This window comes from Natrix helvetica, assembly GCF_964273705.1.
Source record: "Natrix helvetica genome assembly, chromosome: 9".
In the NCBI taxonomy this organism is placed as follows: Eukaryota; Metazoa; Chordata; class Lepidosauria; order Squamata; family Natricidae; genus Natrix; species Natrix helvetica.
In genome coordinates, this window is record NC_138560.1 from 17,485,433 (window position 1) to 17,509,461 (window position 24,029).

At 42.5% G+C, this 24,029-nt stretch overlaps 1 protein-coding gene across 1 annotated transcript in view; it reads left to right on the plus strand.

Moving 5' to 3' along the window:
- MYOM3 (myomesin 3) overlaps positions 1-24,029 on the plus strand; it is a 67,608-nt gene that overhangs the window by 12,073 nt on the left and 31,506 nt on the right. Inside the window, exons 5-19 of the mRNA XM_081961914.1 lie at positions 1,716-1,873; positions 4,638-4,733; positions 5,925-6,013; positions 8,522-8,566; positions 9,919-10,059; positions 13,035-13,196; positions 14,758-14,899; positions 15,014-15,213; positions 15,788-15,844; positions 16,832-16,959; positions 18,030-18,213; positions 19,291-19,465; positions 21,465-21,586; positions 22,748-22,935; positions 23,876-24,002. Coding sequence (XP_081818040.1) covers positions 1,716-1,873; positions 4,638-4,733; positions 5,925-6,013; positions 8,522-8,566; positions 9,919-10,059; positions 13,035-13,196; positions 14,758-14,899; positions 15,014-15,213; positions 15,788-15,844; positions 16,832-16,959; positions 18,030-18,213; positions 19,291-19,465; positions 21,465-21,586; positions 22,748-22,935; positions 23,876-24,002 — 2,014 coding nt within the window. The remainder of the gene's footprint in view (positions 1-1,715; positions 1,874-4,637; positions 4,734-5,924; positions 6,014-8,521; positions 8,567-9,918; positions 10,060-13,034; positions 13,197-14,757; positions 14,900-15,013; positions 15,214-15,787; positions 15,845-16,831; positions 16,960-18,029; positions 18,214-19,290; positions 19,466-21,464; positions 21,587-22,747; positions 22,936-23,875; positions 24,003-24,029) is intronic.

The following is a 24,029-nucleotide window of genomic DNA, read 5'->3' on the forward strand; positions in this document are numbered from 1 at the left end:
TGAAATACGATCTGCGGAGTATAATTTAGCTTTCGGGCCCAAGGAACTACGTAAGAAATAGAAGAAAATATTTCTAGCTTAGGTTTGAACTGTGGGGTAGGTCCTTGATGGACTCCGAACTTGGTGGCTTTCCCTGCAGATGTTTCATTACCCAACTAGGTATTCTTGTCAGTGCATTGATGTTGTTATCTAGGGACATAATTAAATGTCTGCAAGAAAACAACCAAGCTCACAGCTTACCCAATCATGAAACTGTTTGAGTACAGGTAGTCCTCTATTTATGACTGTTCATTTAATGACAGAAGCTTGTTCAGTTCTGGACATTCTTGGATGAGAAGCAAAATGTTTTCAATGGAAAAAAACCAAGAAAGTTCAGTTGCCTTTTGGGAGGGAAAAAGAACACCTTTGGGGTATTTACCATTATGTTCTTCCTTGATACATATATTTCTCCAGAGGAAACTTTCCAAGTGTAAACACCCAGCATATGTTCCTTTTTAATGTTGCCAGCACTGTTGACATATCATTTGAAAAATACCTTGGAGGTTATCTAGCCCAACCCCCTGCTCTCACAGGAGACCTGTTCTATTTATGATAAATGGCTTTCCAGTCTCTTCTTAAAAGCCTCCAGTGATGGGCACTCACAACTTCCAAAGACAGTTTGTTCCACCGATTAGTTATTCTCACTGTTAGGAATTTTCTCCTTCGTTCTAGATTACTTCTCTCCTTGATTAGTCTCCATCCATGGTTTCTTATGCTGCCTACAGTTGCTTTGGTAAATAAGTTGCCCCCCTTTTCCTCGTGGCCCTTCTAATACCCTTCAGGTATTAGAAGGCTGCTAATCATGACATGTGGGACGTGGTGGCTCAGTGGGTAAGATGCTGAGCCTGTCGATCAGAAGCTCTGCAGTTCAGCAGTTTGAATCCCTAGCGCCGCATAACGGGGGTGAGCTCCAGTTACTTGTCCCAGCTTCTGCCAATCTAGAAGTTCGAAAGCACGTAAAAAATGCAAGTGGAAAAATAGGAACCACCTTTGGTGGGAAGGTAACAGCGTTGCGTTGAGTCATGCCGGCGACATGACCACGGAGACGTCTTCAGATAGCACTAGCTCTTCGGCTTTGAAACAGAGATGAACAATGCCCCCTAGAGTCAGGAATGACTAGCATGCATATGCAGGGGAATCTTTACCTTATCATGACATGTGACATTGAATAACGTGTGACATTCAATAGCATCCTTTTCTTCATTTTTCTTTCTTTGGAAAAGTTGCATCAGGGAAAGAAAGCACCAGTTTATTTGTTTTGATGGCAGTCTCTGTACCATTGTAACAGTCCAAATGCCAAAGATAGACTTTTAGGTAGTAATTGTTAGTGTAGTAACTAGACTAACCTGGCTGATCTGTGAAAAACTAAGCAGTGGGACACTGTTGTTATTTAGATGAAAGACACCCAAGAAATATCCGATTATGTCCTGCAATGAAGAAGTAAAAATTCAAAAATTCCCAAAGATGGCAGTGGTAGAACTGTTCCATATTATTACATGAAAAATTAATGGAACTATCCAGGTGACATCCTGGGCAATTTAACTCATCTAAACGGAAGTGTTATTTTAATATTAACAGCCAGAGATTACCAATCGTTCCCTGTCCCATGTCTGTGAAGGTATTTATAGAACAGTAAGATAAAAAGTTATAAAACCATCTGCATTCTCTCATCCGAGGCTGAAGCGAAGGCGCTACTGGAAAAGGAGGTGATGGAGCTGTTGTCCTGCCGGGCACCCATGTTTTGGATCCCCCTGCGAGCTCACACGGTCTGGGAGAGGATGAGTGTCACGTTGGAATGCACTGTTCTGGCTAACCCTCAGCCCAAGGTCACCTGGTAAGTGGGTCAGGAAGAAAATGTTGGCATCCTCTCTCTGAAACTATGAAAGAAGAACTCATGGTCCCTCTGAAAGATGGCTCTTCCGTTGCTGGACATTTTTAAGAAGAGGTTGAATGGCTATTTGAAGTGGGGGCCTTGGGGCTCTCTGAGCTTGCTTGTTTTCTTGCAGAAGTTTCATTACCCAAACTAGGTAATATCACCAGTGCTACTAAGGAGTGCAGTTTACTGTCAGTTTATATTCTAGTGCAGGGGTGTCAAACTCGGTTTCATTGAGGGTTGTGTTTGACCTCGGGGTGGGGGGAGCATGGCCAGCTCGACATCACTCATGTTGTGGGTGCCTGTGGTGGCCTGTAGTGCTTCTGCCAGCAAAAACATGCTCCTGAGCTCTGTTTTCAGCTGCCACGGCCTCCTGCAACCCTCTGCCAATGAAAATGGAGCTTCGTTTTCACTGGCAGAGGGTTGCAGGAAGCTGTGGCAACAGAAAATGGAGCTCAGGAGCCTGTTTTCCCTGGCAGAAGCATTGCGGGCCAATCCTTCACTGTTTTCAGGGTGGCCCCGCGGGGTAGATCTAAATATCTCATGAGCTGGATCCGGGCTCTGGGCCTTGAGTTTGACACCCCTGTTCTAGTGGCTTTGCCTGTGAGTGTTTGGTATGTGGAGGGGAGGGGTGTCTTATAGATTTTTTGGTGAGGGCTGTTTACTGTTGGCTTCTTTGGAGGTTTCTTGATTGGGGTATTGTTTACTTGATTGTTGGTCTGATGGTTAACCTTGGAGTTAATCTACGCTGATCTGAGTGCTGATTACTGGTGGAGAAGTGCTGGAGTCTTTTTTTGTTCTCTTTTGCTCTGCTTGATTGTCTCTTTTGCAAAGCCTATAGATGTTATTCATGTCTATGTGTCTATTGATGGCTGATTTGTCAGATTGCCAGGCTTCTAAAAGTTCCCTGGCATGTTGGACTTGGTTTGGACTAGGATGCTCACATTTTCCCAACCGAAATTCTGGTTAAATCTGTCGATATGTTGTGAAAAGATATAGACAGCTTTAACCAGAGTTTCAATTGAACTACACATACTCTCATTTATTGAATAGCCATTTGCCTGAAAGGGTATGGTACAGAGGTGGTATTCAGCAGGTTCTGACCAGTTCTGGAGAACCGGTAATGGAAATTTCGCGTAGTTCGGAGAACCAGTAAATACCACCTTTGACTGCCCCTGCCCCCATCTATTCTCTGCCTCCCGAGTCCCAGCGGAAATGGGGATTTTGCAGTATCCTTCCCCTGCTACGTACACCAAGCCACACCCATCATGCCACACCATGCCCATCAAGCCATGCCCAAAGAACCAGTAGTAAAAAAGTTTGAATCCCACCACTGGTATCTCCTGCTTGAGCAGAGAGTTGGACTAGAAGACCTCTAAGTCCCTTCCAACTCAGTTATTCTCATGTTCTGAAAAAGTCGCTTGACCTCATCTGCAGATTGCAGACTTTTCAAGATTGTACCCTTTGGGCTTAGAAAGGTGGACATGGTTAAATATTTGATCTTGTTCACAGAAAGATAGCAAGAAGGAGAACATTTATGCAGATGTGGATTTATTTTTCCCAATGGAGCATTTAAATGTAAAAGGACTATTGCTTATTCCCTAGAATTAGTAATACATGTTATGCCTTGTTGAGGATGCAGGAAGAACTGATTTCATTCTAACTGATCCTCTGTTTTTGTTTGCTGGCTTGCTTGGATTTTTTTTCAGCTCTGTTGCAAATGAAATTAATATAGCTTCCTCCCACGCAGGTGAAAGGGTTTACAGTTGGAAAACATTAAATGCATTGCCCAAATTCCAGAGGGATATTTTAAAGAATACACCTGCTCAGAAACTGTCCGATCTGGGGTTGATTTAGCTCAAAACGTATTCTCTCTGAAAATCTGCGTTTGCTCTTACAAGCGCTTCCGTTTTTGTAAAACAACCAAACTTTTTTCACTTGCTTTCTATGGGGCTTCTTTAAAACATCACATTCTCCTTTTTTTTAATGGTAGTAGAAGATTTTCACAAATGCCAAAACTATAAATAAATTGGTGGTGGTGGTGGTGGTGGTGGTGGTGGTGGTGATGATGATGAAGGAGGAGGAGGAGGAGGAGGAGAAGAAGAAGAAGAAGAGGAAGAGGAAGAGGAAGAAGAAGAAGAAGAAGAAGAAGAAGAAGAAGAAGAAGAAGAAGAAGAAGAAGAAGAAGAAGAAGAAGAAGAAGAAGAAGACTGATGATGTTACCTAGTTTGGTAATGAAATGTCTGGGGAAAAAAACTAGAGAGCACCAAGGACCCCATAAATAGACGGATAGGAGTTCTGTACTGATTTTTGATAACCTTTTCAGCTCACTATGACTAATATACATCTTTCTTCCAGCTGATGCCTTCCAAATGTGCTGGATTATAAGCCCCATCATGCTTGGAAACTCTTCACATATGAAAGACACTGGATTATTTGAAAGAAATACTGTGGGAACAGCACCACGCTTCAGAGCCTGAGAAAAATTTTAACTGCTTTAATGAAATTGAAAACTCTTATTTCAAATAGTTTTCAGCGTGCTCATTCATTTGTTTGTTCATTCATTGATTCAGTTTCTGTATTCGTCACTCTGAGTCAATGACTCTGCCTGTCTTACAATTCAAAATGAATAACCCTATGTGATAAATCTTGGTGGGTGGACTTTCAACATTTCCAGAAACATCCCTTAACCATCTTCATTTTCCTTCCCTTTGCACCTGACCAGGTTTAAAAATGGTGTTCGAATTGACCCTCGTGTTGCTCCAGCAGGGAAATATAAAATGAAGAACGAATTTGGAATGCTTACCTTGGATATCAGGAGGTAACGGATTAATCTAAACAGAATTAATTTTGAGGGTGATTGTAAGAACTTACGAAGAAAAGAGACAGCACAAAGTTAAGAAAGCAACAGGAAATAAAGGTTGTGATTACATCCCACATTAACACAGCTCACTAACCAACAGTCAACTGCACTTTTACAAGTTGCTAAGTTTGACTACTTTTGACCTTGGTTAGTTCTAAACTTTTGTGCACAAACCATCTGGATCAATTGATGTTTTCACGTATGAAAAAATATTATCTAGTTCTAGTGCAGTGATGGTGAACCTTTTGGGCACTGAGTGCCAAAAAGGTTGCATGGAAACATTGCACGCATGTGCGCAGACTCATTGGGGCCGCCCTCTGGAAAAGCTGAACTTCCAGGTTCTCGCGCGTATGCGCCCCTGACAATCAGCTGGCTGGTGCTCATGCGCAGGCCGGTTTTGCAGCATCGCCATGTGTGCGAAGGGATCGCGCTCTGGAAAAGCCAAGCTTCCAGGTTCTGGGCCCATGCACCCCTGACAATCAGCTGGCCAGTGTGCATGTGCATACCAGTTTTCAGCACTGTTGCGCACGCGAAGGACAGCTGATTGTCGCACACGTATGTGTGCCAGAAACCCAGAAGACAAACAGGAAAGTCCGTGCATGCCAAGCTACATGGCTTCGTGTGCCACTTTGAGCATGCGTGCCATAGGTTTGCCATCACAGTTCTAGTATATGGGACATCATACATGCACTGGCAATATATATATTAACATTAGTAAAACACAATAAAATGTAAATGGTAAAAAGATCTATGCTCAAATATCAATGACAAGGCCATCTAACCACTGGAGTGCAGCATCATTTATATTGGAAAAAAATCAGATACTGGACCAGTATATGTCTTCAACTTACAGCCAATCACCATGTGACCTGAAAAAAATGAATTCTATGAGCAGAAGTGAAGAGAGAGATAGGTGAAAACCGGTGAAGAGAAATCAAAATCCACAAATCATGTAAATGAAGTTGAGATAGATAGAAAAGAGAGAACATCACCACATCATTTGCTTTTAACATATAGATCAGTGTTTCCCAACTTTAGCACGTTTAAGATGAATGGACTTCAACTCCCAGAATTCCCCAGCCAACACTGCTCTTGGTCAAATATGAAACAAGGGGAGCATCTCACAGTATCGTTTGCTTTTGTTTTCAGATGCTCTTTGGACGATTCTGCTGAATACAGTGTGGAAGTGAAGAACTCTTATGGAGAAGCCAACTCATTTGCAACTGTATTTGTTAGGAGTAAGTCTCGACTTTGACAAATGCAAAAACATTCTTGCAAAGTCAGATGTTCTCTGCATGAAACCTATTTCTCCCTCAGATGCACTGTTGCAATACATAGGATGCGTGCTTCAACTCCCGAGAAGTCTTCCAAATTGTTTTCTGTCCAATTCCCATTACTCATCCATTATCCAAACATTGCCAATTTTCCCCCTACTTCAGGCATGTTGGAACAGGATTCCCAGCACTCCTCTAGCTAGACGTGATGGGAGGGAGAGTAACCCAACAACATCTGGTTGCGGGTGATTGCCAATTCACTCCTCTTTGCAGTTTTCCATCAGTTTTATGCCAAGGGTGTTTCTTCAGGCTAGGAGTTCTCGATCTGGTTTTGATCTAAAGTAAAGCAAACAAAAGAAGCTTGATGGAGGCTAGAACCGGATTTCCATCAAGTTTTGCATTCTTAGCTATTTGGAGACTCAACCTCCTGATTTCAATATGGGCTTTTCTACCTTGCAACCTGAAGCTACTTGGCTCTTGTGAGTAATCTGCCTGGGAATAAAACCCAGTTGAAGAAATCCCTTTTGACCCAGTAGCAGTCCTATCTAACAAAATGAAATTCAGTGGTGAAAAAATAAGGCTCTACATTTAGGCAAGAAAAACCAAATGCACAGGTACAGTATAGGTGGTATCTTGCTCAACAGTAGTAACTGTGAGAGGAATCTTGGAGTCCTAGTGGACAACCATTTAAATATGAGCCAGCCATGTGCAGCAGCTGCCCAAAATGCCAACACAGTTCTAGGCTGCATCAACAGAAGGGTAGAATCAAGATCCTGTCAAGTGTTAATACCACTTTATAATGCCTTGGTAAGGCCACACTTGGAATACTGCATTCAGTTTTGGTCGCCATGGTATAGAAAAGATGTGGAGACTCTGGAAAGAATGCAGAGAAGAGCAACAAAGAGGATTAGGGGACTGGGGGCTAAAACATAGGAAGAACGGTTGCAGGAACTGGGTATGTCTAGTTTAATGAAAAGAAGGACTAGGGGAGACATAATAGCAGTGTTCCAATATCTCAGGAGTTGCCACAAAGAAAAGGGAGTCAAGCTATTCTCCAAAGCACCTTGAGGGTAGGACAAGTAGCAATGGGTGGAAACTAATCAAGGAGAGAAGCAACTTAGAACTAAGGAGAAATAGCCTGACAGCGAGAACAATTAATCAGTGGAACAGCTTGCCTCCAGAAGTTGTGAATGCTCCAACACTGGACGTTTTCAAGGGGATGTTGGATCAACATTTGTCTGAAATGGTGTAGGTTTCCTGCCTGAACAGTGGGTTGGACTAGAAGACCTCCAAGGTCCCATCCAACACTTGTTATTCTATTTCTAGTCTATTCCTTGCTATGAGGGAGGCCTGGTGTTCTGTCTGGAGGACACTTGAAACGGTCAACATTTGGCGGATCTCTCTGCTTTTTTACCTTCCCAATCTCTGTTAGGAAAGAAAGCAGCAACACTTTTTTTCTTCTTTGAGGTGCATCGCCTTGGACTATAAAAAAGGAAGGGAAAAGAGGAAAGGAGAGTGGAGGGAAGGGAAGGGTGGGGCAGGGAAAGACAGGGAAGGGAAGAGCGAAAATGAAAGGAAGTAAAGAATTAGGAGGAGGAGGAGGAAAGAGGAAGGGGAAAGGAAAAAGGAAAGGAAGAGAAGAGAAGAGAAGAGAAGAGAAGAGAAGAGAAGAGAAGAGAAGAAGGAAATAAAGAGAAGGGAAAAAAGCTACACTTTCCCCACTTTCATACCACCTGAACTAAAATAGGGAAGTTTGAAAACTTTGCCAATTTCCCCTACTCAGAAAAGGAAAGTCCATGTTTTAATGTTCCATCCGTATATTTCTTAAAACTGGATTGTCACCATTTCTACCTGTAATCATCATAATTTTTTTAAAGCCTATCTTTACACTGGTGATCTTGTGTATCTGTGGATGCATTTTTTAAAAAATGATCCAACATTTCAGCAGTTCAGCAATCCTGGATGACTGGCATAAAGAGTAGGACCCATGACGAGAAGGAAGAGGCATCCCCCCACCACAACACCCACTATCCAATCAGAGCAGAGGCTTTTGCCCAGTGGTGGGATTCAGCCGGTTCGCACCTATTCGGGAGAATCAGTTGTTAACTTTCTAAGCAGCCACATCTGTGCCAGCAGAAGTCGGAAAATGCTAATTTGGATGCAGAGCAAGAAGAAGTGGGCAGAGACTATGGTGGGCCGGGGTAGATTGAGGGCAGTATGTGTTCTTTTCCTTAAGACATGGACACCGATCTGGCTTCTTGCTGGGGCAAATCAGACGTGTGAGTCCAACCTTAAAAAGTTGGGTTTCATTTGATTTCATCCATACAAATCCTTTAGGTCAAAGTTTTCAACAACCAATTCTAAATTACTATTTGCAAATGTAACAGTGAAATCAATGCCTTTATCAATGCCTGTATTTCTCCCTCTCTTCCTTTCCCACTCCTCCCTCAACTCCCCTCTAATCTCTTGTAGAATATTATGGGATGGAATCTGGATTTGACTCGGAAATCTATAAACGTGAGTAGAAGTTTATGATCCTTTTTAATGGTTGTCTTTTCTTGGATTTAACAGAGCATGTACGTAGGGCAACTGTTAGGTTGCTGCATTTTAAAGATGGTTTAAAATGAACCATAGGTGAAAGGAAAGCAAGACTTGGATTGCAACAATAGCAGAAATAAAATATGTTCCTGCAACACATTTTAATGCAGTTACGGAATTAACCCCTTAATAAGGATTTTGTACATTATGTGAAAACATGAGCTAACTAAGCAGGCTGAGCTTACATAGTGATTTAATTTCAAAACAACTAAGATTATAAATAACCAGTCTGACTGAGCTGTGTGATTGCAGCTGTTAGATATTAACTTGACCTGATTAAGGATGTTGATTAAGGCTCCAAGATCACTGCAGATGGCACTGCAGCCAAGAAATTAAAAGACGCTTGCTCCTGAGGAGGAAAGCTGTGGAAAATCTAGACAGCATATTAAAAAGCAGAGATATCACCCTGCCAACACAAGTACGTATAGTCAAGGCTTTGATTTTCCCAGTTGTAATTTATGGCTGTGAAAGTTGGACCATAAGGAAGGCTGATCACCAAAGAATTGAGGCCTTTGAACTATGGTGCTGGAGAAGACTCCTGTGAGTTCTGTGGCTCGCCAGTGGCCAGCAGAGCTAGCAGCAGATTCACACAGTGAGGAGGTTGGGGAAGAACATGAGCCAGTCCTGGAATCTAGGGAAGGCTCTGATGAGGGCTCTGTGTCGAAGGCAGAGAGGGGGCCAAGGCCCTCTGACAATTATCAGCTGCCTTCGGAGTCAGACATCAGTGGGGCAGAAGAACAGCTGGAGCCTGTTCCTGATGTATGCATACGCAGAGTTGCCAGACGAAGGGAACAGCTAAAGAACAGGGGTCAACTTGGGAGTAAGGCCACAGGTGGATGATAAATGGCCCCTTCCAGAGGAAATAAAAGAGGAGCAAAAGGGGAGTGGAGCTTGCAGGAGACAATTAGTTCATTCCTGCATTCTTGCCAAGTATTGTGGAGTCTAAAAGATATCGTCTTGGTCACTCTCCAAGCCTGATAAAGGTTGGTAATTGTGAACTATCTTGAAAGACTGTGGGCCAGGACTTTGCTAGAGAGGAATTCACTGTAAATTAAATAAAAGGGGTTTATGGGGACGAGGTCTCGGCTTTATGCTACTGGGGAAGCCTAGGTCAGAACACATGCACACATGGTGATCTCGGCATTAAGATTGGCATAGCTGAAGAGCAGATTCAAAGTGCTCCATGCACATTGTGAAAAAGAAGAGTTTCATTCTTTTTTGGCCATCGATGTTCAACCTTCTTTCTAACCCAACATCTGTTTGCTTCTTAGAGAGACTCAGAGACATAGAAGCTGACTTTGCCAGCATATTGAAGCCCATCTTTGCTAGAGAGAAGGAACCCTTCACCCTCTTCTGCACTTTCACTTCAGACCTTCAGGAATACCAACGAAACATTTCCTGGTTCCGTGATGGTTTGTATATGTAGCCACAATGCTGCATGAGAAAGCTTCAAAATATGTAGCATCAGGTTTAGCAGCCTTTTGTTCCCCATCTTTGGATGCCAATTATATGATGGTGCTTTTACAAAGCAAAACACCCTTTACTTAGTTATTGAATTAACTCATTTCAGTAGTTTGAATAATACAATGAGCCTCACCTAAGCCAACAGTTTTCACGTCTTCATAGAGTTGTCAGAGAGATCTATCACCTACCCAAATAATCAAAATCTCATGCAAAGTCTACCAAAATTTTGTGAGGTTTCCAGATGATTTCCAGAATTCTTGCATGAGATTTTTTGGGGGACATCTCATGTGAACCTGTAAGACTTCACAAAATCCAAAACATTAATTTTAGGGAGACAGGGAGTCATGTCACGTGAAGATCTAGCAGATATCATAACCACCTTGTTGTTTTGAAAAGTCTATATATCTCTGTCTTTAATTTTTATAGGTCATAACCAAGAAGAATAGCCCAAGCTATCTCATAGTTTCAGTTGCATGTCTTAAGGAGATTTCTCACCAGGATGGGGGAAATTATTTGATTTCATCTACCTAGGCAATCCAATAAAATAAACTGGAGAATTTCTCCTTATCACAATGTTCATGTGTTCATGATTTTAATTGCCATATTATCTAAGTTCCAGATTCCAACATTTTTATTTATCACGTGAATTAGTATTTTAAATGAGGAGGAGAATCAGGTTGCTCCTTAATATGGATAAACGCGTCCTTACCTCAAGTCAAGTTTATTTGTACTCCTAGTGACTGCAGCCATCCAAAATTCTTGGTAGCATTTTGGAACTAGTTTGCCATTGATTTCTGCAAGAATGAATTTTGTCTTTCCAATCTAACCAACATGACTGGTATATCCAGGAGGTTGTCCATCTATGGACTAACCAAGGGTGATATTTTTAGCTTTTGAGATCAGCTGGGCTCTATTAATTGTTGCCAATAGCTGAAGACTTGCTTTAAAAGCAAGCCATAATTGCGGCCGCGCGGGCAATTATGGGGAGTACGAGGTACTCCCATGTAACACCTCTCCTACGCGAGCTGCACTGGCTCCTTGTGGTCTACCGGGTGCGTTTCAAGGTGTTGATTACCATCTTTAAAGCGCTCCATGGCACAGGACCTAGTTACCTGTGGGATCGCATCCTGCCCCATACATCCCTGCGACCAATTTGCTCTCACAGAGAGGGACTCCTCCGGGTGCCGTCCACTAAGCAGTGCCAGAGGGCGGCGCCCAGGAGTAGGGCCTTCTCTGTGATGGGCCCAGCCCTCTGGAATGACCTCCCCCCCGACATTAGGACAACTACCGATCTCCACTCCTTCCACAAGAAACTCAAGACCCACCTGTTCCAACTAGCCGGCCTGGCTTAATTAGAATTCTAATCTCTAATCCCCCTGGCAATTTTAAATTTTAAATTTTAGGGTATTTTAATTGTTTTTAACTTTATTGTTACTGCTTTTTAACTTTGTGGCTATTATTATTATTTATGAATTGTAAAAATGTTTTATGTATATACCTCCTCCGTGCCATATGTTTGTATATTTAATTGTACGCCACCCCGAGTCCCTTTGTGGAGAGGGAGCGACTTATAAATTGAATAAATAAATAAATAAAATAAAAATATATCCACCAATGTTTATTCTCAGTCATCCAGGCCATGGTTGTCCCAAAGTGCTTTTTCAAGAGGCACTTGGACTTTCTGGCTTTTCTTTGAAGACGTTTCGCTTCCCATTCAAGAAGCTTCTTCAGCTCTGACCTCTCTCAGCTTTGAAAGAGGGGTCAAAGAAGCCATTTATGTCAAAATTGAGCAGACGTCTCTGAACAGAGGGGAAGGGATGCAACGTCATCTCTCTCCAGTCTACAACAGAGTCCTTTCAACAGTTTCAAAAAGGCTCCACACCCATTTGCACTAACTACTTGGGTGACCCTGGTGACACAGGGGGCCTCGACGACCCTCTAAAAGGTTGCAAATGACCAGCTGTCTCAAAAGGAGTATAAATCCCTCCATTCCCCACCATACAGTCAGAGCTGAAGTAGCTTCTTGGGTGAGAAACGTCTTCAAAGAAAAAAGAGAAAGTCCAGTTGCCTCTTGAAAAAGCATCTTTGGGATATATCCACCAATAGGACTTCCCCCCAAAAAACCTGTTCCCCAATAGTGCTTTTGCTGGTGGTGGAAGAGGAGGAGAAAGAGTATTGTTGTTGTTGTTGTTGTTGTTGTTGTTGTTGTTATTGTTGTTGTTGTTGTTCAATTGTATCACAGCGGCCAGTTGTTTCGCTGGATTTGGCATTAATTACTAGTCGGGCCCCACCCAGGGGCCTAGGACGTCGTAACGAATTTTCGTAATATGTGTGCAGATCCAAGCAGTGCGGCCTTTTGCATTTGACTGATGGTGATTTTGTCAATTTTTAACTGTTTTAAATGTAATTCCAGTGCTTTTGGAATAGCACCCAGTGTGCCGATTACCACTAGAATTACCACTGCTGGTTTGTGCCATAATCGTTGAATTTCAATTTTTAAGTCCTGGTATTATGCGATTTTTTCATGTTCCTTCTCGTCGACCCTGCTATCACCTGGTATTGCGATGTCTATGATTGTAACCTTATTTTTCTCAACCAGTGTGATGTCTGGTGTGTTATGCGCCAGTATTTTATCCGTTTGTATACGAAAATCCCATAGGATCTTGACCATCTGATTTTCAGTGACTTTTTCAGGCTTATGTTCCCACCAGTCATTATTATTATTATTATTATTATTATTATTATTATTATTATTATTATTATTATTATGTAATGTGCTACTGTTTGACACAGACAGCACATTTTACAAGTGAGATCTGAACATGTTCAGGATTCCCGATTCTGAGCATGTGCTAAGTATCGTCTCTAGTATGAATGTAATGACTGGATAAAAACAAGGCGATGCTTATGTCCTGTATGATAGGTGAGTTGCTGAAAGATTCCGACCGCCGGCAAACAAAATGTGAGGACCGGGAGGCAACCCTGACGGTATCCTATGCTTACAAGGAGGATGAAGGCTTTTACGGCATCCGCATCCCAACACAAGACGGCTACAAGGAACAAAAGGCTTATGTGTTTGTTAGGGGTACGCTCACCATTATTGATCTGACAATTTCATGTTAATTATTTCAAAAGCCTAAGAAGTTTCAACCAACCTTTTCCAACTAATAGATTCCAGTTGAACTAGACTGTTGTTCTTACAACTCTTACTCAGCTTGACCATAAAAGGTGTGCTTAGTCTCTCACAGGTTCTCATGGAAGCCCCAAGTCCTATGGAGCACAGTTTGAAAAATCCTACACTTGAGCAGCTTCCCTCAGCCTGATGATATTTAGATGTATCTGACTGTGGTTCCTATATGATATGTGGGGATTATAGATCTTGATTTAAAGCCCCAGTTGTGTGCTGTGGCCTGCCAGCAGCCAGCAGAGCTGGCAGCAGATTTGGACAGTGAGGAGGTTTGGGAGGAACATTGGCCAGTCCTGGAGTCTGGGGAAGGCTCTGATGAGGGCTCTGTGTCAGAAGCAGAGAGGGGGCCAGGGCCGTCTGACAGTTATCAGCTGCCTTCAAAGTCAGGCATCAATGAGGCAGAGGAACAGCTGGAATCTGTTCCCAGTGTGTGCATGTGCAGAGTTGCCAGACAAAGGGAACAGCTAAGGAACAAGGGTCGACTTGGGAGTAAGGCCACAGGTGGACAGTGAATGGACCCTCCCATAGGGAATAAAAGAGGAGCAAAAGGGGAGGGGAGTTTGCAGGAGACCATTCGTTCATTCCTGCATTCTTGCCAAGTATTGCAGCATCTAAAAGATATCGGCCTGGCCACTCTCCAAGCCTGATAAAGGTCAGTAATTGTGAACTATCTTGAAAGACTGTGGGAGAGGAAAGACTTTGCTGGAGAGGAATTCACTGTAAATGAAATAAAAGGGGTTTATCGGGAGGAGGACAGCTTGGTGCTCCTAGGTGAGAACATTGTGATTTTAAGTTGAGGATAAGCTGTATGGAGAATATAGTGCTCCCAATCAAGATTGGTACTAGCAAATTTGATGGGATTATAGACCAAGACTTCTAGAGCCCATCTATTTGGAGAAAGGTGACTGGTTGAAGGGCAAAGGAAAGCCAACGAGAAATAAAAACAGATTAAGAGTTAGCTTTATATCTCTAATTTTCTTCATAAACTCACGGCACCAGGGGTGGGTTCCAGCAGGCACTACTGCCAGTTCGCTCATGGGTGCACCACTTGCGTTTGTTGCAATTAAAATTGTTCTGCACATATGCAGAAGCCAAAAACAAGATGGCGCCACCTATGGCGCCACCCAGAGAACCAGTCTGGGGGTATGGCAGGCCTGGGTTGCTGCTGGTTCCAGCGACCCAGGCCACCAAACCACTACTGGTTCAGCCAAACCGGTTCGAACCGGTAGGAACCCACCACTGCATGGCACCATATCTACACTAAATGGCCCTTTCTCAAGTTTGTGAAAGTGACTTTCCCAAAGTCACTCCAATGAATTTTGTCTCTGTTGTCTAGCCAACGCCGTGAATACTTATGATAGTGGATCTTTCCCATCACTACAATGATTTCAGGGTATGGCAGATAAAAGTGAGATATCCTTGATTCAACAATCTCACCGTAGCTTCCTGTCCTTCTCAGATGCTGCAGCTGCAACAGCTGGTGCTCCCGGATCTCCTCTCCTTGTACAATGTCACGATGTGAACAAAAACAGCCTCATACTTTCATGGATACCTCCCAGTGATAATGGTGGAAGCCCCATCATTGGTTATTACATTGAAAGGTTTACACTCTATAGTAGTCCAATCTTCCACCCTCCCTCCCTCCCTTATTTATCTATTTATTTATTTATGGACTCATAATCAATTGTACAAAAGTGTTGTTTTTAACCTTCCAGGTGTGAAATGGGCACAGATGAATGGGGTCCTTACAACGACCAACTGGTGAAAACTTGCAGGTCCCCAGTTTTGGGTCTCACGGAAGGAAAGACTTACCAGTTCCGAGTGAAGGCCGTCAATTGTGCAGGAATCAGTAACCCTTCGAAGGCCAGCAGCCCTGTGACAATGATCGACCCCAATGAGGCCAAGAGGTTGATAAGTACGTCATTCCTGGTTCAGACTATGGGAGGGTTCATAAGAATTGAAGGAAGTCTTCAAGACAATGTGAGCCGCCAATAACCTCAAGTACAAGAGTTGTGGTACAAAGAACGATTATCCTATGCCAACACATCCGAGGAGCAAAAAAGATTTTATTAGATTGATCAAGTGATTGATCAAGTAGAGCCGAGGTGGCACAGTGGTTAGAGGGCAGTACTGCAGGTTACCTAAACTGACTGCTAGCTGCAGTTCAGCAGTTCAAATCTCACCGGCTCAAGCCTTTCATCCTTCCGAGGTGGGTAAAATGCAGACCCAGATTGTTGGGGGCAAGAGGCTGACTCTGTGAACCATTTAGAGAGGGCTGTAAAAGCACTGTGAAGCAGTATAGAAGTAAGTGCTATTGGTAGTGCTATTGCTACAGTTCAAATATTCCCTTTGGTTGAATTATTCAAATTAATCAAACTGAAGCAATCCAATGGTTCATTCAGTTGACACTACAACTGAACTATAATTTATATACCTATACATTATAATGTATGGCTTCCAAATCATTAATTTTCTTTTTATTTGATTAGACATTCCTTATAACGATGGGATGAGGACAATTATAGTTTCGAAAGACGAATTGGAACGTAAGTTCATAGGCAACTTCATTCCTTCAGTATTCTTCTGATATTCCAAAGGTGTTTTCATGTTACACTGAATTGCTACACATCCATTTTGAGGAATAACAATTCTAGAATTTGCACTTTCAACTACAAATGGAAGTTCTTGTAATGAAAGAGTTACCCAGGAAGCTGCCTTAAGTTGGACCAGAACTTGTATTTGTATTTTATTTTTTGTATTTTATTAGTTTGCCAAACATGTACAAGATAGCAGATATTAATATAAACATGGACATGAATAAAAGAAATGAATACAAATAAATGGGGACAGTAGGACAGGCACGGTAGGCACACTGGTGCGCTTATGCATGCCCCCTTTATGGACCTCTTAGGAATGGGTTGAGGTCCACGGTAGGCAGTTTAAAGTTGAAGCTGTGGGGGGTTTGAAGATGTAACAACGTAGTCAGGTAGAGCATTCCAAGCGTTGACCACTCAGTTGTTGAAGTCGTATTTTCTGCAATCAAATTTGGAGCTGTTTACCTTGAGTTTGTATTGATTGTTTGCCCATGTATTATTGAGGTTGAAGCTGAAGAAGTTGTTGACAGGTAAGACGTTGTAGCAGACAATTTTGTGTACTATGCTTAGATTGGAGCGCAGGTATGATCTAACTATGATCAACTAGATATTAATATAATTGAGTATCTTCTACCCAACTGCCAGTGATTCTCCAGGGTCTAAAAAGTACATTCTCTTGGAGATGCCAAGAACTAAGCAAAGCGCTTCTGAGGACAAAATGTTGATATTCAGCTCTATTGTTCCTTTACAGACACATCCCTTGATTCTATCGTAGCAGTCATGCTCTCCAGATAGGTTGGCCTTGGGTGAGAAAGCATGGGAGGTGAAGTCCAACTTTACTGGAGAATACCATATTACCAACCTAGCTATGATTTCCTTGTTGCAAGTCTGGTGTCACTAGAGTATGTGATGGCTATTTTTAACTCTCCTTTCCTACAGCTGAGATTAAAATCCCATTGCCTCCCACCAATGTTCACGCCAGTGAGACCAGAGAAGATTATGTGATCCTCTCCTGGGATGAGCCAGACCCCAGAGGCAAAGAGCCACTGAATTACTTCATAGAAAAGGTAACGAGGCAGCACAGTTGCAAGATACAGTAGATCGATCAGTAGATCTGTAATTGAAAGCTACCTTTAGATTAGCCTGAACTTCATTCTGGTGTTTCCATCGAGGACCTGTATACTGGACGAATCACAAAGAGGGCTGTGAAAATATCTACAGACCCCTCACATCCTGGACATAAATTGTTTCAACTCCTACCCTCAAAACAATGCTATAACGCACTGCACACCAGAACAACTAGACACAAGGACAGATTTTTCCTGAATGGCATCACTCTGTGAAACAAATAATTCCCACACACTGTCAAATACATCACAACACTGTCAAATAATTTACTAAGACTGTACTACTATTATTCTTCTCTTCTTTCCTAGTATCTATCTCTTCCTATCTACGACTATAACCATGTTGCTTGTATCTTTCAATTTATGTTGCTTTATGTATTTACTAGTACAATTTGATAGCTTATTAGTACACTTGATTATCACTAAGTATTATATCTTTTTCTTGATGAATGTATTTTTATTCTCCTTATGTGCACTGAGAGCATCTGCACCAAAGACAAATTCCTTGTGTGTCCAATCACACTTGGCCAATAAAAAATTCTATTCTATTCTGTTCTATTCTGTTCTGTTCTGTTCTGTTCTATTCTATTCTATTCCAAACCAAATTCTTTCTCAAACAAATTTGAGGACTAGAACTGTCCACCAATCCTGATGACCTTCGGGAGAGAAGGGCAATATCATGGGAACATGGCAGAAAAAAGAGGTTGCAGGATGGAAAAACAATAATATACACATTGCTAGTTTTTACATTTCATGGTAGACCACCAAATGGAGGAGAATCATAGACAGTAGGCAACACTCTAATTTCTACATCACAAGTTATGCAACTTCCCATAATTTCTTCTAAGATCTATAATTTGAGCCTTACTAAGTCAATTCCTGTGGTTTTCCAGATTTCCACACTGGGTCACTGGACATGAAAATGCAGATTTGGTCATTCTTTTCTCCTGGCAGAAAACCTGTTGCCCCAGGCTGATAGAATAACAGTGGGCTTCTTTCTGTCTTTTCAGTCAATCACGGGGAGTGACAAATGGCAGATGGTTAATCTGGATATTCCCGTCGGTTCCACCACTTTCCCTGTCTTTGGTCTGGAGAAGGCAAAGTCCTACTGTTTCAGAGTACGGTCGGTGAACAAGTATGGAGTGAGCGATCCTTCTTTGCCCAGTGACCCTATCTCTCTGGGGAAAAAGATTGGTAATCTCTCGTTCTTTTTCTTCTAATTGTCACTAAATAAAATGTAGTAAATCCTGCTGTTGGCTGGAGAATTCTGGGAATTGACCTCCACGTGTCTTTAAGTTGCTGAAGTTGAGAAACACTAGTTTAGCTGATAGAGATTGGAGAAGGAACTGGGTATGTTTAGCTTAAGAGAAAGAAGGACTAGGGGAGACATGATAGCAGTGTTCCAATATCTCAGGGGTTGCCACAAAGAAGAGGGAGTCAAGCTATTCTCCAAAGCACCTGAGGGTAGAACAAGAAGCAATGGGTCGAAACGAATCAAGGAGAGAAGCAACTTAGAACTGAGGAGAAATTTCCTGACAGTTAGAACAATTAATCAGTGGAACAGCTTGCCTCCAGAAGTTGTGAATGCCCCAACACTGGAAGTCTTTAAGAAGATGCTGGATAGCTATTTGTCTGAAACGGTATAGGGTTTCCTGCCTAGGCAGGGGGTTGGACTAGAAGACCTCCAAGGTCCCTTCCAACTCTACTATTGTATTGTATTGTATTAAGAGTTGAAAGGAAGGATGTTGTTATCAGGTGGATTCAGTTCCATTGAGCTAGTCCAGATGTTCTCCCTTTTCAAGTCTCTAATTTTGTTCAGCAACAAAGGAACCGGTTGTAATGGGCAAAGTGATGCTCATGGCATCTTCCTTGTTTAATGAGTTTGTCTTAGAAGCAGCTTATCTAATCAAACCAAGATCTAAAAAAAGAATGGTGTTCAAACAACAATTAAAATATGTTCATCTTGGAGATGAACAAGTATGGAGTGAGCGATCCTTCTTTGCCCAGCGACCCTTTCTCTCTGGGAAAAAAGATTGGTAATATCACATTCTTTTCCTTTTAATTGTCACTAAATAAAATCTAGTAAATCCTGCTGCTGGCAGGACAATTCTTGGAATTGACATCCACATGTCTTAAAGTTGATGGGGTTGAGAAACATTAGTTTAGCTGATAGAAATAGGCGAAAAATTGAAAGGAAGCACAATGGTTTTCCTTAAAAGCATAGTTGCTGCTTTTAAGTTTTCATTTTTTCCCCATCTTTTGTTTTTTTAGCTCCGCTTCCACCCCCATCTCAAGTCCTGACTTTCAGAGATACCAAGACATCTGTGGTCGTGCAGTGGAACAAGCCAAGAAAAGGAGAGGAACCACTGGGTTATTACATCTATTGCCGGGAAGTTGGGACAGATGAATGGCAAACGGTCAACAACAAACCTGTCACTTGTCATGAGTAAGTTCATTTGGTGATCCTTTCCATCTCTTTTAGGCATTTCTGAGAGAGGAAAGGGAAAATGGCACCTTGTTTTGTGGTTTCAAAACAAGGAAAGGAAGGATGTTGTTATCACGTGGATTCAGTTCCATTGAGCTAGTCCAGATGTTCCCCCTTTTCAAACCTCTAATTCAGTTCAGCAACAAAGGAACTGGTTGCAATGGGCAAAGTGATGCTCATGGAATCTTCTTCATTAATGGCTTTGTCTTAGAAGCAGTTCATCTAATCAGGGGAAGGTTCCAGCCGGCACTACTGCTGGTTCGTTTGTGTGCATGCTTCACGCTGCGTGCGCATGTGTAGTGCAATTAAAATTGTTCTGCGCATGTGTAGAACTGAAAAACAAGATGGCGGTGCCGAAGGGCGCTGACCGGGGAACCAGTTTGGGGGCATGGCAAGCCTGGGTCGTTGCCGGTTCCAGCGACTCAGGCCGCCAAACCACTACCAGTTCGGCTGAGCCAGTCCGAACCGGTAGAAACCCACCACTGCATCTAATCAAACCAAGATCTAAAAAAGAATGGTGTTCCAAACAACAATTGAAGTATTCGCTCACCCATCCAAATAATCAGAATCAGGTGTTCCAATCACTTCCATGGCCACAGGTGTATAAAATCAAGTACCTAGGCATGCAGACTGTTTTTACAAACATTTGTGAAAGAATGGGTCGCGCTCAGGAGCTCAGTGAATTCCAGCGTGGAACTGTGATAGGATGCCACCTGTGCAACAAATCCAGTCGTGACATTTCCTCGCTCCTAAATATTCCACAGTCAACTGTCAGCTGTATTATAAGAACGTGGAAGTGTTTGGGAACAACAGCAACTCAGCCACGAAGTGGTAGGCCATGTAAACTCATCCAACATCAGTGTGTGACCTCACAAATGCGCTTCTGGAAGAATGGTCAAAAATTCCCATAAACACACTCCTGAACCTTGTGGACAGCCTTCCCAGAAGAGTTGAAGCTGTTATAGCTGCAAAGGGTGGACCGACGTCATATATAACCCTATGGATTAGGAATGGGATGTCACTTACAGTAAGTTCATATGCGAGTAAAGGCAGGTGAGCAAATACTTTGGGCAATATAGTGTATGTTCATCTTAGATATAACAGCACAGAGATATCGGCATTTTAAAATGAATTGGTAAGAGATAGTTTATCCAAGCAATTAGAAAGGTCAATCATAACCTGATAAATTGTCCTTCGGAAGGACGATTTGCAAAGTCAGTGTCGTTGCTGAAAGTGTCCTGCTGATTGCAACTGTCTACCATCTCTCATCTGGCAGACCTCATGGTTGTATTCACACTGCGCTAAATTTGGGTAGTTGCTTGTTAGTTTAGCAAGGTCTGTGAATCTAAGCCAGGGGTCAGCAACCCATGACTCTGGAGCTGCATGTGGCTCTTTCACCCCTCTGCTGTGGTTCCCTGTTGCCAGTCAGCTCCACAATTGATAGGGCTTTCTGTTAGGACAGGTAGAGGGAAATGGACACTGCGCAGGAGGAGAGTCTATGGTGGGGGAACTGGACTTCCAGTCAGCAGAGGAAAAAGGATGCCGCACTAGGATGAGACTCTACGGCAGGGGAACCAGACCTCTGGTCAGCTCCAGAATTGAAGGGGGGGGGCTTCCGGTTAGAATCTTTGAGGCTCTTTTTTAAGGTTGCTGATCTAAGCTATATTGGTTTTTTATGACATATACCCATAAAATAGGCTAATTTGGTAAAACATGTTTCAAGATGACTGAAAGCTTCCACTGTTTTATACTTAGTCTCTGGTGTAGTGTTTCTCAATCTTGGCAACTTTTAAGGTGGGTGGATTTTAGCTCCCAGAATTTCCCATATTCCCAATTCTGGACCTTGAAGTCTACACACCTTAAAGTTGTTAAGATTCAGAAACACTGCTCCAGTGTGATAAATCAGTACTAAGAAATAACATTGAAGAATGGATGGGTGAATTTCTGTTTTGTTTCTTAGATTTACTGTTCCGGGACTCAAAACTGGGAAACAATATGTCTTCTGTGTCAAATGTGTCAATGAAGCTGGTGTAGGAGAAAGCTCCCCAGAATCCGATCCCATTGTTGTGAGACAGGCAATCTGTAAGTACCTATTGTGGTATTGTTGTGTGATCCCTTTACCTGCGTCTGATCCAGAGCATCCTCCTTTAACCTGGTGCTGAAATCATAGCTTCCACTATAACCAGCCTCCATGGCTGCTTGTGATCAGAAGTGTAATCCAATACATCTAGAGAAGATCAAGTTTGGGAAGGATGGATTGTGTAAGGTTAGGAAAACTTTGGGTCACTATGTGCTACCATGAAATCTAGGAGGAAGGCAAGAACAGGTAAGTGGAGGAGGAGAGGAGAGGAAGAAGGGGAAGGAGAAGAAAGGAGAGGAGGGGAAGGAAGACAATTTTTGGGGATGTGACCAAGATTCTCTGTTTTTCTTCAGCTTTGGAAACGATGGGGGAAATTTTTGTTTTGACATTTCCAGCCTAAAAATAGCAGAAAATCATTGCCATTTTTCAACAATTATGGGCCAAAATGGAAATACCAAGGCTACATTTTTTATTTTTTTATTTTTTTAGTTTGTCAAACATGTACAAGATAGCAGGTATAAGTATAAACATAGACCTGAACAAAGGAAATGAGTACAATTAAATAGGGACAGTAGGACAGGGATGAAAGGCGCTTATGCACGCCCCCTTTACGGACCTCTTAGGAATGGGGTGAGGTCCACGATAGACAGTTTAAGTTTGAAACTGTGAGGGTTGGAGGATGTAACAACAGAGTCAGGGAGAGCATTACAGGCGTTGACCACTCTGTTGCTGAAGTTATATTTTCTGCAATCGAGTTTGGAGCGGTTCACCTTGAGTCTGTATCAATTGTTTGTGTTAGATTGGGTAATGGATAGGCACACGCAGGCTTAATGGTGACACCAGCTCTTTATTAAGTACAACAAGTGAGAACAATCCAGCGAAGGTTGAGTCTGACAGCAGCCCTTTTATAGGGAGCTGTCAGACCCTTCGACCAATAGGATTAAACCTCTGTTCCCGCCGGAACAGAGGACCTTGGTGGAAACCACTGAAGTTAGAACAAGTCTCTTAACAGTTTGCCTATATATTATTGAGGTTGAAGCCGACAGGTTGGACATTGTAGCAGACAATTTTGTGTACATTGCCTCAGGATTTTAAGCAGAGAAGCAGCATGCTGATGAGATGCCTATCTTCTATGATATTTCCATGTTTTCCCTCCCTTGCAGCTCTTCCATCCGCCCCACGAGATTTTGCCCTGCTGAACTGTGGGAAGGACATGATGACCATAAGCTGGAAGCCTCCGAAACGCAAAGGAGGTTCAAAGATTCTGGGCTATTTCTTGGATCAGCATGATACATCACAGACTGACTGGCACGAGACCAATATTAAGCCCATTGCTGAACGGGTTTATACGGTATGGTGTCAGTCCCATGTTTGGACTTGGTCAGGGATCTCAACCTCTGCCCCCTCTCAGGTTGCAGCCGTTTTTGATTATGGCTGAAGCTTTTTCTTTTGCCAAAAAAGCAAAAACAAAATTAAAATGGGTGCTTGATTGTCAGGATGACATTGTGGACAACAAAACTGGAGGAATTAGAAAAGTGTTCTAAAAAAAAACCACTAGAACTTCTTCCATATTCACTAAGCTAGATTTCCACATCTTGATGCACTTCAGATAATTCACACTTTCAGCTTTCCGAGTTCCCTCTTTCACTCCAAGAATTTGTATTTATTACTTTGTCAAACATATACAGGATAGCAGGTGTAAATATAAACATGGATATAAATGGAAGAAATGGACACAAATAAATGGGGACAGTAGGACAGAGACGTTAGGCACACGGGTGCGCTTATGCACGCCCCCTTTACGGACCTCTTAGGAATGGGGTGAGGTGCATGGTAGACAGTTTAAGGTTGAAGCTGTGAAGGTTAGAGGATGTAACAACGGAGTCAGGTAGAGCATTCCAGGCGTTGACCACTCTGCTGCTGAAGTCGTATTTTCTGCAATCGAGTTTGGAGCGGTTTACCTTGAATTTGTATCTATTGTTTGCCTGTGTATTATTGAGGTTGAAGCTGAAGTAGTCATTGACAGGTAAGACATTGTAGCAGACAATTTTGTGTACTGTGCTTAGATCAGACCGCAGGCGGCGAAGTTTCTATATCTAGGAGTGGGCATCCAGTTGGGAAGGCTGGTTTAGTGGGAATACAAAGACATGTCTCTGTAAACAGAGCCTAGGCAGGGGGTTGGACTAGAAGACCTCCAAGGTCCCTTCCAACTCTACTATTGTATTAAATACTATGCCTTCTTTTCAAGGTAAGGCTTTGGAAAATGCTCAATATCTCTGGTGATATTATAGGTCACCAACCTGGACGAAGGACAATTTTATCAGTTCCGTGGTTATGCCATGAACATAGTTGGCGTCGGGAAGGTGTCAGAGCCCAGCGATATTTTCAAATGTGAAGAATGGACAATGCCAGAACCAGGTAAAGATCTAATCTTGGACAGATCCA